This window comes from Dysidea avara, chromosome 12, assembly GCF_963678975.1.
Source record: "Dysidea avara chromosome 12, odDysAvar1.4, whole genome shotgun sequence".
NCBI lineage: Eukaryota > Metazoa > Porifera > Demospongiae > Dictyoceratida > Dysideidae > Dysidea > Dysidea avara.
In genome coordinates, this window is record NC_089283.1 from 9,220,821 (window position 1) to 9,235,035 (window position 14,215).

General features: G+C 36.8%; 1 protein-coding gene and 2 long non-coding RNA genes across 3 annotated transcripts; 1 reads left to right on the plus strand and 2 right to left on the minus strand.

The window, feature by feature from the left end:
* Nucleotides 1–1,314: 1,314 nt before the first annotated feature.
* Nucleotides 1,315–5,309, minus strand: LOC136240907 (uncharacterized). Its single transcript, XM_066031973.1, has 4 exons — nucleotides 5,151–5,309; nucleotides 4,951–5,091; nucleotides 2,479–2,632; nucleotides 1,315–1,554 (listed from the first exon to the last, which is right to left on the minus strand). Exons 1-4 carry the CDS (start codon nucleotides 5,164–5,166, stop codon nucleotides 1,458–1,460), a joined length of 408 nt encoding a protein of 135 aa, XP_065888045.1. The 5' UTR covers nucleotides 5,167–5,309; the 3' UTR covers nucleotides 1,315–1,457.
* An 879-nt stretch (nucleotides 5,310–6,188) lies between these two features.
* On the minus strand, nucleotides 6,189–7,095 carry LOC136240912 (uncharacterized). Its single transcript, XR_010694021.1, has 6 exons — nucleotides 6,915–7,095; nucleotides 6,756–6,866; nucleotides 6,658–6,706; nucleotides 6,553–6,603; nucleotides 6,418–6,502; nucleotides 6,189–6,363 (listed from the first exon to the last, which is right to left on the minus strand). It is a non-coding gene; the product is annotated as an uncharacterized lncRNA (long non-coding RNA).
* A 5,050-nt stretch (nucleotides 7,096–12,145) lies between these two features.
* On the plus strand, nucleotides 12,146–13,248 carry LOC136240914 (uncharacterized). Its single transcript, XR_010694023.1, has 3 exons — nucleotides 12,146–12,357; nucleotides 12,513–12,602; nucleotides 12,800–13,248. It is a non-coding gene; the product is annotated as an uncharacterized lncRNA (long non-coding RNA).
* The last annotated feature ends 967 nt before the right edge of the window (nucleotides 13,249–14,215 follow it).

The following is a 14,215-nucleotide window of genomic DNA, read 5'->3' on the forward strand; positions in this document are numbered from 1 at the left end:
ATATGTCGAATGCCGGCCGGATGATGGTTCCAAAATGGTATGTTGTGACACATGTAACAAATGGTTTCATGCTGCTTGTGTGGAATACAATGATCAGATTAAATCGTGGTACTGTGTTGAATGCAGCAAGGAGGAGAAATCTAGCTAGTACACGTACATCATACTTCTGAGCTATGTTAATGATTAGATTGTGACACGTTTTGTTATTGTAGATTATACTTAAGTTCTTATAATTAATTGTACAAAAATCATGATAAATTGTATAGCTACAAGGTTTTTAACACTTCTGAATGAAAGTCGTAGAGCGGCCCGGTTGCGCATGCATGCGTCTGTACTGTCACTGGACGTTCTAGGAGTGAAATAACCTGTGTTACCATTTGAAATCCCTATCATGGTAGTTTTCATTGCAAGACGTATAATAGCGTTGTTATTTATAGGAAATTACCGATAATAGATAGCTAACTAGACTAATACCACAAGTAGTAGATAGTATACACATGCAAGAGCAATCGCACTAGCTACGACTTTCGTTCAAGAAGCGTCAAAACCCTGTAAAGCAGCTTTCTAGATCATCTTCGTGTTCTACCTTGCCTTCTACAGTATGGCTGAGCTTTTCTAGCTGACTGCTAGCCTCGCTGCAAGCTTTGTTGTAACTGGATTTCAGTAATTTAAATATTTCTTGGAATCTGGAATCTTGGGTTGGAATCCGGAATCTTGCCTGAAATTTCGTGGGATTCGGAATCTCGTACAGGATTCTAAGGTCGTGGCGGACCCCTCGTACTAACCCCAGCGTTGCTGTCTTGGTTACTGTTTACTAGGTCCTCCTTATCAGCCAAACGACAGCGCTTGCTGACCGAAGCAAACCGCCTAGGCGTCAGAGTTTCTTCACCACTCATATCGTAAAAAGGAATTCCACTGAATGCTGTATCGACTATCGAAAGCCATACACTAGAGAAGGTCTTCAACGTTATCATCGCTTATCAACAGCCTTTGTCAAGTCTGTAAGGTGATAACAAAAAACGGGGTTTAACGATAATTTACGAGTTATATTTTACCCAGTGTGTTTGTACGGGGTCTATTGAGCGTTCGACACTCTCTCTTCCTTATATATTATGAACTCTTGATGTATTACACTTGAAATTATGCTGGCATATTTGGCACAAGCCTATATACAACCACGTTTTGTTTTCCATGGATAATTACAGCAGTATAGCAACTGTATTTGAAGCAATATGTAATTAGTCTTAAATTTGCAAGCTGCAAGATGTATAACTATGTATATCAATTATGATGGCCCCAACCCTGGACTATTGCTAATGGTAATTTAATGAGAACAATTAAAGTACCAATTACACGCAATATTTTATCCAACAAAAAAACCTAAAGTTATTACTCAGTCACACTCTTCAATACATCAAACAAAAGTTATTTCTTAAGTCACATTCTTCAGATTCTTTCTAGCTGCTGGGAGGTTTACGAGGAGTCTGACTGTTGGCCATCTCAAACATAATACGCCATACTCCATCATCATCCTTGCGCCAAATAACGGCAGCACTAAATATATAAACATATGTGCATAATATCATTATAGCATTTATGCATTATATGACCCATGGAAAAACAGAAAGTCTGCAAGTAAGGTGCAGGCTTTAAGTAAAATCAAAGGTGCATGGCAGACAGGAAATGGTTGCTGTGATGTTAATTCCAATCACTGTATGTGCATCATTATGGTGTTTTGATTTTCAGCTGCACACTACTTAGCTACTGTATGTGTGCATCTTGTGTTTGTTTCCTAAAGCATTTTCTTGTGAATGCCCTAGAATGGCCATGGGTTTAGCTTTCTGCTGACTGTCATGGATCTAGCTTTTCAGGGCTATCAAGTTTAGGCTTGAGACCCTTGAGTTATTAGTGCTGGTATGAATTACTTTATTTCCCAAAGTAAAGCTATCATGTGTAATATGTCATGTGTGTATGTTGTCCCTAACAGATTGGGGTTGAGGTGGGCAAATATTATACCTCGCTAATGTGTTACTCAATAAGGAACATTTTTAATATTGAATAATTGTGGATTAGAAGATGACGGAATGGTATAAGCTGACAGTGTTGTTTTAGCTAGTTCATGTATACTGAATTTCTCTTATTTATTTATAGCGCTGTACGGTAAGAACTGTACGCTATTTACACTAGAGGTAGGAACTTATGGGATAACAACATGGCTTGTGTGCTATAAAAGTAATAATTATTTTAAATACTTTTAGTACATTGCACAGCAGTGAATACTGGAGTATAAAAGCACCACAAACTGAAACTATATGAGAAGAAAGTTGCAGTTGAATGACATGATATTATCAGTCTATGTTACCAAACACACTTGGAGAAGACTTAAATATATAGCAATAGAGTACAAATGGATACACAGATAAGATCTATAATGTTTCATAAATGATCATAAATAATTTAACATTACATGTTGCTTACTTCATCGTATCCATTACTTTGTTGTCTTTGTCCATCAGTTGAGTTTGATGAGTGTCAAAGATATGACGTTCACCCAACATACGAAGTTCTTCATTAGACAGCTTAAGCTCTGCAACTCCAGATTTTACAAATCCCTCAGCTATTTCTTTCACAGCTATAAAATGGACAGAAACTTAATTTATTACTATGTATAATTATAGTCATTCATTGCATATAATACCTACTCCACTACATTAATTTATAGTCTCTTAAAATTTTGGCTAAAGATAATGTTGTCAGACACTAACAATATTCCAAATGAATGTTCCCACGCATGTCTCTTTTTTTGAATAACCATGCATACCATCATGCACTCTTAGTGGTTTTGCTATCATTACTGTTAAAATTTGAAAGCTAGTTGTAGATGGGTAATGATTGTTGCATTGCATCATACTACTGGACTGGTAGCAGTAGAGCTACTTTTTCTGAGCTACGTGTGAGCTGGTGCATTTTCTAGTGCTAGTTGTAGGAATACTGAAGAATGTTAAGAATCAATGAAATAGATTATCTTTTACATTTGCTTATAAACTTCATATGGCTATATCCCATATACCACCAAAAGGAAATAGCAACAGGAACGGACATTCATGCTTAAAGACTTCCACTAAACTCTGTATGGAGAGAAAGATACAGCATTATAGAAAGTAATTACAACTGCTTGACTGCCATCTCTATAAGGACTGCCATCTCTATAAGGTACTGTGGAAAGCAAACAAAGAACAGTATTTTGTATGTGAAGCTATACTAGCCATATGGCATGATCACCAGAAACAGTTTCTACCTGAAGTTACTTCACATGTACCAAAAGGTAACAGCTCCCTATACCTGGACAAACAACAGACCCAGTGTGGGACAAAAACATTACTGGTATTTACTACTAGCTACACAATGCAGCATGAATATAGTTGTAATATGGAGGACCCCACTTGATGACCTTTTACAATACTATTCATGTATACTATATAGGGAAGATACTAATTGAGCACAGAGAAGTGAAGTCTGCTCAAACACTCCTACATGCTGACACAACAATATTGCTACAATATTATATATTATATGTATTATACTGCATATAGTTATAGGTATATGCTTGTAGAAGATACTGTATAATTATTCACTTCCCATGCATAGGGTATTGTCACATACACAAGGGATATACGATACCAACTGGCAAACCAGTTGTTTCTCAGTCCATGCAACTAGCTACAAGGGATTAAATTCTCTGTCAGTGATCCGATTTCAGATCACCTGCTCGGTTAGAGACCACATGCAAAAGCTGGAGCAGCTTGAATGCAATTACTACTATATATATATAATTATATATCATTACAAATAATATTATGACACTGCAACATTATGCGCATGTTAGTACATATAAAGTTGAGAAGAATAGCATGCAGGTGTCCAATAAGAGTGAAGTTCTTAATTATTTGAGTGATATAGCTATCCAAAGTATTGTATATATCTGATTGTCAATGACATTTTCTTTAAGTTAATCAATTGTAAATGATAATATTAACACCCAACAATATAATCGCATCCAAAGATTTATTTCTTTACAGCACAAGTGCTGAAGGTCTATAGGACACCTGGTCCTACTAACAGCCTATTTTAAAGTTGTCACAGAAAGTGTGTTTGAAAAGGTGGAGATTAATTTTGATCTATACATACAGCCAGAACTAGAATCTTTGAATGCAGTAAAAACCTCTCAGTGTTGGGTACAGAAATAATACCAAGAGATTTGATCCTCCAGAAACATGCAGTCTAAGCCTGCGGCTATAGGAGCCACAAGCTATCTGCATTCCCCATGCAGCCATGCACATATAAGCTCAGCTGTACCAACATCGCAGTATTTGTATGACATCCTGTCATGTGGTGTGACTATCCATTTAACCCCTACATGGTGACCTTTGTATACTTGAATTGCTACTGTCAAGAGCAAACAATATGGAAGGAAATCTTTTTTACTCTAACACAGCAGTAAGACAATCTTATATTGTACAGAATCTATACACTTAAACAGTGGGCAGAGAGGCAAACTCTACCCAATCCTGTTATCTAAAAGAGCTTTGAACAAGCAAACTGAACAAATGTCAATGCCAGCTTCACTAGCCGCAAGAGTTAGATCAAGATGGCCACAAACAAAGCTTTAGGGAATTTGCAGTAGCTATTTCTTCATATCATGAATAATGAAAAATTACCTTCTGGCCACTCATCAGTGACAAAACTGACAATTTGCATGGGTGATTTGGTTATAACCTATCAGAAAACACCCCACTAGCTGCAACAGCCCTACAATCTATGGCTGCAGTCGGTAAAATTTAGCGTACAGGACATAATAGCTTTTTTTAATAGGACAAATCAGCTGTGCTGCCTTCCTAGTTCCTAGTGTGCATATCGCGTACGACTGATCCTTTCAGTATAACTACTCACCAGCTCGTCCTTTTAACGGTGCACTCCCAGGAGGAGTGAATGTACAATCCTCGGTGTGGAGTTTGAGAAGTGAATCATAGTCCCGGTCTTTGTACGTAGCAAGTGACTTCGTACGTGCCTCCTTGATTGCATCCAGGTCAGCTGTAGGTGATATCAGCCGTGCATAGCTATACGTGTGACAGAGTTTATAAACTACGCACCTTGAGGTATTGACATCTTGATGGTCACTGGCTCAGGGATCTCTTGTTAACCTCTAACTATGGCTAAGGATAATCGGGTGAATGGCCGTGCAGGTCATTTATAAGGAACTCTCCGATGCGTGGCACCTTATGACATCATAAAATCACGTGAAAGGTCGTTCTCGTAAACTGCTGAACGGGGCCTGAACAGAATTAGCTAGCTGGCTATGTGAAAAAGCCAGAACAGCACTCATCATATAGCTAGCACAAACAAACCCTTTGCAGGTGAGTTGCTGCCATAGCAACATCCACTATCTTGGATTACAACCCGTTTTTATTATTTATTATTATTTATTATTAGCACTTTGCAGTTTTGCAACCCTGCCGGATAGCGTAGGAGAGAGCGTCAGCGTAGGGTGGTCAACCTTTGCGGCTTTGCCGTAGAATGGAGAAGAAGCAGCTCTACTTCCTGGTACTGTTTTAGAAACCAACGCTATCAGGGACTCAGGGCATAGATCGTATATTCCTAACTCAACCCTTTGTTACCATTAAATTTCAACTAACTAAAATCCTATGGCAGCATTTTATAAGAAACTTCGATCCAGATAACCAGCATAGTTTCCATTTTACATGTCCTTGTAGCATCTGCTCCAAACATCCCAAGCCACCTAACTTTGATACATTTAGCAGCTAATTGTAATTGTATAAGTAATGATAAGTACTTAATTTAAGTTATGGGATCTGGTACTTACCAGATTACCTTTAGTGCAATTGTATACAAACTCACTTTTATTGTTGTACAACCATGTACACCTGTAACATTGCACTATACACTGTTAAAAATAAGGAGTAACTGTTACTCCGCTAGGGGAGTTCCCAGTGTAGGGAGGATTTAATACCCCTATATTTTTGTGGAGAGTAACTAACACCCCACAAAGGAGTAACAGGAACTCTTTGAAAAATCTATTGTAGGGAGTTCTAGTTACTCTAGGAGAGTTTAGATAAGCATGCAAGGTGTTTCCTTTACTCCATGAAATTCTGCAAATAACTCCGTATAAAATTTCAAATGATGTTAAAGACATACAGCAAAACTATAACAAAATATTTACAATATCCAGCTTTATAATATTGGAAAGTCTCTGAAAAAAAGAGACCAGTAGCAACGCTTCATCAGCAAACGATGCTTCACTGCCACTTCACTGGAGTTACTTCCTGCCACATGACATGTTATCAGCTGTTGTAAATAGCAGTATAGTAAAGAAATATTCAACGATCATATACTTGTTACCTTTATGGCTGAAGGTACGCCACACACAGTTGCCAACAAAGTTGTAAAAACAATTCTTCCAGACCAGCAGCATTGGTAGTGTAAACTAAAAAAGGCAAACAGTTGCTATCATGCAAAACAGCACTTTTTTGCTACCTGGAGTTCATCATTTTGTTTGTCTATTTGTTCACTGATTTCTTGTGGCACCTGTAATATATGTTTACAAATTGATGCACAGTCACTGTATGTTAACACACTTACTGGATGTTGCAAAAAATTCTATGTTCTCAGTGACATTGAGACATCCATGCTAAAAAAGTAAACATGTGCTTACGTAACTATAAACATTATCTCCTTACAGGTCAAGAATAACTTGGAAAGTTGATGAAGTTGAAGACACACAATGTACATTGTATCAAAGATTCTTGTTAACTGCAGACGATACATCTTACTAGTTAATTCCAGTGAATCTGCATGTAATTATGTAAAAAGACAATGATACAGGCTACTGACCTTACCAGGCAATATCATTGTGTCCGGCTGCTAACGTCAACTGAAGGCAGACGGACATGATATGTACGCCATGCCTTAAGCTAGGTGGCTTTCCTCTCCTCCCTCAAGTCTTCAACTTCTTACACATTGACTACTAGTAGCTAGCGGTGAGCTTGAATGGGCTGAATACTGTACGTACCAGACAGTGCGGATGTTCTATACCATATGCGTATTTTTTAGGTGGGGACTATTCTACGGAACGGAACGGAACGGAACGGAACGGAATGATGGACTAAACTGCGGAACGGAATGCTTTCTCAGATTGAAGCTTGCAGCTTACCATTGCTGTACAAATTATCAGTGGCACTTCCAGCAGGTAATCAAACGTACCCCAAGAAAGATAAAACGAATTTAAGGATCGATTGTGGGTTCTTGTTGGTTCTTGTTGGTTGTCATTAGTAACGAAGTACTAATTGTGGGAATAGCTGACTCAGTGATTTCATCTTCGGATATATCAAGTAGGGAACTTAATGCATGACTTTTTTTTACTAGTATGTGAGTTATTTTTACTTACTTGACTTTAGAATGTACAGTCTGAGGCCCAGCCTTTCTAATCGGCATAAATCGGTATGTGTATAGCTACACTACAAAGGAAACAAGTATGGTGACAAGCTGAATCAACTCAGTCTAAGTAGAATCTAAAGGAACTTTGTGCAGTGTGTGAGGAGCAAACATTCAGATACCTCAAGGAGGCTATATTGTGTGAACATCAATGATTCAGTAAGAGAGTAGTGGACTATTGTCAGATATCTCAGCCTGAGTACTGAGTTGAATTCTGGATGGGGTCTATTTTACAGAATGGAGTGCTTTCTGAATCAACTTGCAGCTTGGCTAGCTGCTATCATTGCTGAAATTGCATTTTATCAGTGGAACCTCCAGGAAAATGGAATAGGATAATTATAAAACATGTTTAGGTGATCATGACTTTATTCAGTCTAATAAACAGAATATATGGTTGATTGAGTGAGGTATCACTTTCAGAATGTTCAGACGACCAGTGATGAGATGCATGGATTCATCGAATTTTTGTTGTGGTTGGAGACATTAAATATCCAAAAGCAAACTGACTGTATAATATTAATTCACTTTCTTTATATTTTCTCAATTTTGAGCCTGTATACAAATAATTGAATTTTCCTTGTCAATAGAAATCCTAGCATAAGATGGGAGAGAAACTTATCTTTGTTTACCTATACTGTACAACCAAGAGTTCGTAATACTGATTTGTATGGGGGAGAGTGTCTAACTCTCAGTATGGCCTGTACAAACACCCTGTGTAAAGTTCACCTTTCATCAAATCAACACCTTTACTGGGGGGTAGAAAACTGTTGATTAGAGTTGCTGAAGAAGGTAAAGCCTTTGTTCTGAAATAAGGCCGAGGTGTTACTTTAAGCAGGGTGTTTGGTGAATGCATTCAAGTTAGACACTCCCCACCTTATTATGAACTCTTGGTACAACTTCAAAGGAAATGAAGAAAGCATACAGATGAATCAATAAAATCACTACAGTAAGGTGAATTACAGACTAGTGAGATCTTGGTTAATTAATGACAGTGGTTGGAGATTAAGTGTGGTAGCTTGTTGCTCTTGAATATGTTGCAAAGTGGAAGTACAAATCAAAATGGGATATCAATTTCATTATGAAAAATTTGTATATATAAATAATCTAGCATTACTATTTCATTTGTCCTCCACTTAAACATGCTACAACAGTACTAGTGTCAGTAAATTGGCAGTGAGTCTACCTTGAAATCTCAACTCTAGAGTAGATCCAACACAGGACAGCCCGCACTGTAACAAATACATGTGATCCCATTGTAATTTCATGGACCAGCTGGACTGGGAATCACTTGAAAATAGACGAACAAATTTAACCTGTTTTGTTTGAAGTGAAGCATGTGAAACGTTACACTTAAGAAATCCTAGGATTCTTAGGTGGTATGTAATTAATGTAAGTGTTCCATTTCAGGTCTGACTAGATACATTGAAATTACACACACATCCTGGTCCAAATCACGTTTGCCTGGTGGCTACGGGCATGGTTTCACATGCGGCTTATAATAGAGATTTGGCTGATCTTGGAGTTTTGACATTTAGCCTGATTCAAGGCTAGCAGTTAGACACATCCGTGAATTGTGCAACAGATAAAATCAGCTCAGTATTGAATACGGCATTAGTCCACTGCACCAGCTGTTAATATATAAATAACTCCATGCATACACTTCAGTGATGTTTGCAGAATATACCCTCCTTGCGGTCTGCCAAAATATTTGCTCCTCACACACTGCACAAAATTCTTCAAGTTTTAATTCAGCTGGCTTTTTCCTGTTACCAGTATCTTCCTGCTTGCTTTATTTATACACTGACTTATGACTTGAAAGACCGGCCCAGACTGTTTTGTAAAGTCTAAATAAGAAAAACAGCTCGCATAAAGTTCCCTTCCGTATGGATGAACATCACTGATACAGCTCATCCCACAATAATACTTCGTTACTAATGACAACCAACAAAAACCCACAATCGATCCGTTAATTCTTTTAATCTTATGTTTAACCACCCACTGGAGATGCCACTGCTAACTTATAAGGGAAGTTTCAGCAATGGTAAGTTGCAAGCTTCAGTTTGAGAAAGCGTTCCGTTCCGTGGTTTAGTCCATCATTCCGTTCCGTTCCGTTCCGTTCCGTTCCGTTCCGTAGAATAGTCCCCACCTATTTTGTACCATACGCGTATGGTACATACCATATGCGTATACGCGTACGGTACAACCATACGCGTATGGTACGGAAAATCGTACCATCTGAGTATAGCTAACCTGGTATGCGTATAATATCAAGCAGAAGGTTTTTGCACTGCCGTACCTATTGACTATGCCTGATGGCACTCTGCTTTCATTTCTGTTCGGGGAAGAGGGAGGGGGGAGGAACTAGTCTTTCTGTTCAGTGAAGATCGAGATACTCTAATAGAGTAATCACTATTATTATATAATTGCAAGACCTCGCACAGCGAGTATAAATGCAATATAAAAATCAAAATATATAGCTACAGCCAACTAATTACAATTTTACAGTTCATTTATAAGAAGGTTGTTAAACACGGTGATATAGATGAAGCTTCAAAAGTCTCTGGTTGCAAGTTGTTCCATATAGCAGTGGAAGGAAAGAAGCTGAATTTATATGTGTCAATTCTAGTGAATGGCAGGGTAAGTTGATCTGATTATAGCTATTCTATTCTCTAGAGCTAAGATCAACTTAGCTTTACTGCGATTAAGATATAATTTACTTTACTGCATGATGCAAACCTATTTAAAATAAAGCATTCCTTAAAATAAAAGAATAACATGATATCTCGCATGACTATATATACAAGTGGTGAAACTGACATCTTGATTTAGGACAATATATGATAAAAACAATCATGAATTCATCACACTGTTGGCAGATCCATGCAGTCTTGAATTGTGTTAAGTCCTGCTGATCTGGTAGGATCTGATGAAATTCTACATTGTCAAAACTAATAAAGGTCAATCATCTGGGTTGGAAGCTTTACGAAAAACATGATAACACCTAGCTGCATACAGTATAAGTCTGAAAAGTATAAATCAAAGGAAGGGGATTAAATATAATATGTCTTGATTTATACGTAGTCATTGGTGTATATCTAGCTATAACAATGTATCTCGTTGTCTGTTTAACATTTCATTTCATCAAAGCATCTGACAGTTCCACAAAATACATGCAATAGAGCCATCACCCATATAATTATGATGGTTTATGTATAAGCACCTGTGGATTATTTTCTTGATGTCTTCTGACTTTTGTACATATTGATTTATTGCCTCGTCCTGCTGTCTACTGCCTTATTTGTCATGGATTTCCATCTTGCATTTTTACAATAAATGACTTCATTTATCCACAGTGTAATTGATTTGAAAGTACACAAGCTGGTATACTGTATACGTTCCTTAGAATAGTTGAGTTAAAATTACCAGATTTGTGAAAAGGTACCTTTTCCACACATTTTACATACCAGCAAACAAAATGGTGTAACACTTGACTCCTTACACTGATAAACTTGCTCTTATATAGTATCAAAATGCAGATAGATACTAGTATAGCTACTGTACACTCATGGATAATTGCATGCAGGCAATTATAAGGTATATGTTCAAAAACTTACAAAACCCCGAATTTCAAAATATACATGGGTCAAATTTTGTCTGTGAAAAAGGTACCTTTTTGCAAATCCGGTCACAAATTATCTAGCTGTTGCATAGCAACTGCACACACTGACAACGTATGGTAAATTTTAATTTTTGTTTCTTCTTCCACACAGTACATTGTGGCTGCAATTGCTACACATATATTGCTTCTTATTGGATTCATGATCCATTGTTGATACAATGAAAATTCAAAAACTAGGCCATTATTACAAATGCTACTCCTCCTTCATATCTATAATAGAGTTAATGATGTAATGTAATGATGTGACATGATGTAATATAATGTAATTTATGCATACCTGTAACATTAATATTGTGTACTGTAGTTGTAAGAGTTAGTTGTTATTGTGTACTTTCAGTTATTGATTAATAATATTATATACAGTAGTCTGTTTTGCCTATAAATGGTCTGCCTACACTTCCCTACAATTAGAACAATACCCACACATAATATTTATGTGTTTACAAATACTCCTGAAGATAGTCAAAGATTAGTACAATAATTAAAAGCTATATAGAGCGATATTACCCAAAACTCTACTAGGGGTTTCTCTATACTTGTATATATGAACTTTGTAAAAATGTGTTTGGGTTTAAAGGTGCCCATGCAATTATCCCTTTAACATAAAACAAGAGCAGTATGCTCCTTGTCTTACTCAGAAACTGAAATTTGAAGTTTGATCTTCTAAAGCATTATTTAGGACAAAAGACATTGATTTCTTTTAGGCTGTAGAATTGTGTCAGCATATTGATATTCACGATTTTTCAATGAATATAACTGGAATGCATAGTGATATAAACGCTAAGCCAGTAGAGGTAGCATTGTAGCTAAATATAAACATAAGATTTTGATATAATTATCCATATACTACATTCTGATTGGTTACAACATAGCAACCATATTAAATAATTTGCATCCATTGGCAAATGGAGTCAATTTTTTCAGGCATATATATATATTATTTCATTAAATATTTTATTCTATTGTTGCTACATATAATCTATTGTTTACCTTTAATTTGTTAGTACACTAGCTTCCACTTAAAAATGGATATTTATGCCTGGTGGCACTAAAGGTGTGTCACAGTTGAGCAGACAATTTTAATCAGATGAGCTCGAGAAGTACAATGTATAATGATTGCTCAAACAGAGGAAGACCTGGAGAATGCTGATACAATAACATTGAGGGAGGTAGCAAAGAGATATAACTGTAGAGAAAGTAATGTTTTTAGTTTGCAAATTAATGTAAATCTGCATGGCTGTAGCTTATAGCAATAGTAGACATGCTATACTCTAAGACTGATGTGCATAGTAATTAATTGTGCAATAATTTTTTTTAATTGTAGTTCTGTTTGCTGAATCTTTGCTATTGAATGAAGCATGTGCATTGCCTGCTGAGATGAAGTAGGAAAACATAACATGGCAGAGATTTTATGGTGAGTTTATGAGTTCTAATGTATAGTTCAGTAATGAATGTATATTAAGTAGCATTGTTTTATTATTGTTAAGTGCGTTGTATAGCTACTCGCTACTTACTGTCATGCTTGTGGATGGGAAGACAATGTGTTTAGCTACTCCTATCTGAATGTATACTCCTTAAAGTTAACAACATCCACATTAATTTGTGCTGTAGGTCCAGTGTGATGAATATACTATTTACAGTATGTATAAACAAGAAAAGTATGTAAACAAGAAATTGGATCCTCAAAAGAAGAAGAGTGTACATATAGTATATAAAAATGCAAATACAGTGAGGAGCCATGTTGCACAACTGCATGATGACACTTACGAAGTTCATTTTTCCAGTTATTAGCTTTGCACAAGCAGTATAATTATGTATAATTCAGTTAGAACTTACTAGCTACCATGCATGTTGTAATTGCTCTCCTTGCTTATTTACCCAATTCTGTTGTAAATTGTCACACTTATAATTGAGTATATTATAAGACCATCTGCATGCTTCTGATAGCTACAGTATAAAGTAGCATACATGCACAGTACCATTTATGTAAAGTTCTGCAGACAAAGTGAGATCATGTACATAAGATTTAGGTACATTAGTATAGGACTATAGTGGGTATTGCATGGGCATGGCAAGGATAAAATGCATGTGTGTGCTGATGAATAAATTTATAGTTACAGCTCAGTAGTAAACAGATTATTGTGTTGTGTTCTAAGTTTGCTCAGCTAGAAATGCTTGTAAAGATAGCCCATTGTAGCTAGGTGATGGCAAGGCTAGAAGATACTGAGAAAAGGCATAATACGCATATGGTACGTACCATACGCGTATGTCTATACCGTACGCGTATGGTACGGAAAATCGTACCGTACGCGTATGGTATGTACCATACGCGTATGGTACATACCATACGCGTACGGTACAAAATACGCATATGGTATAGAACACGGATACGACTGAGTCCGCCGAATTTTATTCTCTTTCCCTGAGTCTTGAACTATTTCTGCCGTATCACAATAAGGCGCCTAAACCCTCACAAGCAGTGGGGACTTCTGTTGGAGCCAGTTTAATAAACCGGTGTGTCACACGAGACGACTCAGATATGAGCTCAAACGGCATAACTGAAGAAACAATGAACGAGATAGACTCTAGTGAACGTCCAGTAATTATTCACGAACAAGCAAACAGTTTAGTATCACCTTTCAAGCACTACAATTCCTCAGAGAAGCAAACCGCTTTTAACTACTCAACACGGCTCTGTTGTTAAAGAAGCCATTTCTATGGTAATACTCTTCACTCTAAATAATGCGCTTGTAATAGAAATGGTATTTAATAATTATACATACGTATTTCAAAATATTCTTGAGTAACAATTCGTCCTGTTTTCGTACTCTCTGTTTCCTTCACTATGTCTTGGTTAGCCTGTAAAATAAAACATGAGTAAATGGCTGCCATTGAAAAGGAAGCCTAAATATTTACTTTCCTTTTTTACATTGAGTGGCTAGAATTGAACAGGTTAGTTAATGGAGAAAATAACATAGTGAGACAGCTATAACCTGCATGTGGCTCATTCATATGTGGCCTCAGCCA

Excerpts from the sequence above, each read along its gene's own strand:
- LOC136240907 (XM_066031973.1), bottom strand. Across the intron at positions 2,633-4,950 it reads ACCGTTAAAAGGACGAGCTG|CTGTGAAAGAAATAGCTGAG; the intron begins GTGAGTAGTTAT and ends TCCATTTTATAG. Across the intron at positions 1,555-2,478 it reads AAAGTAATGGATACGATGAA|TGCTGCCGTTATTTGGCGCA; the intron begins GTAAGCAACATG and ends TTATATATTTAG.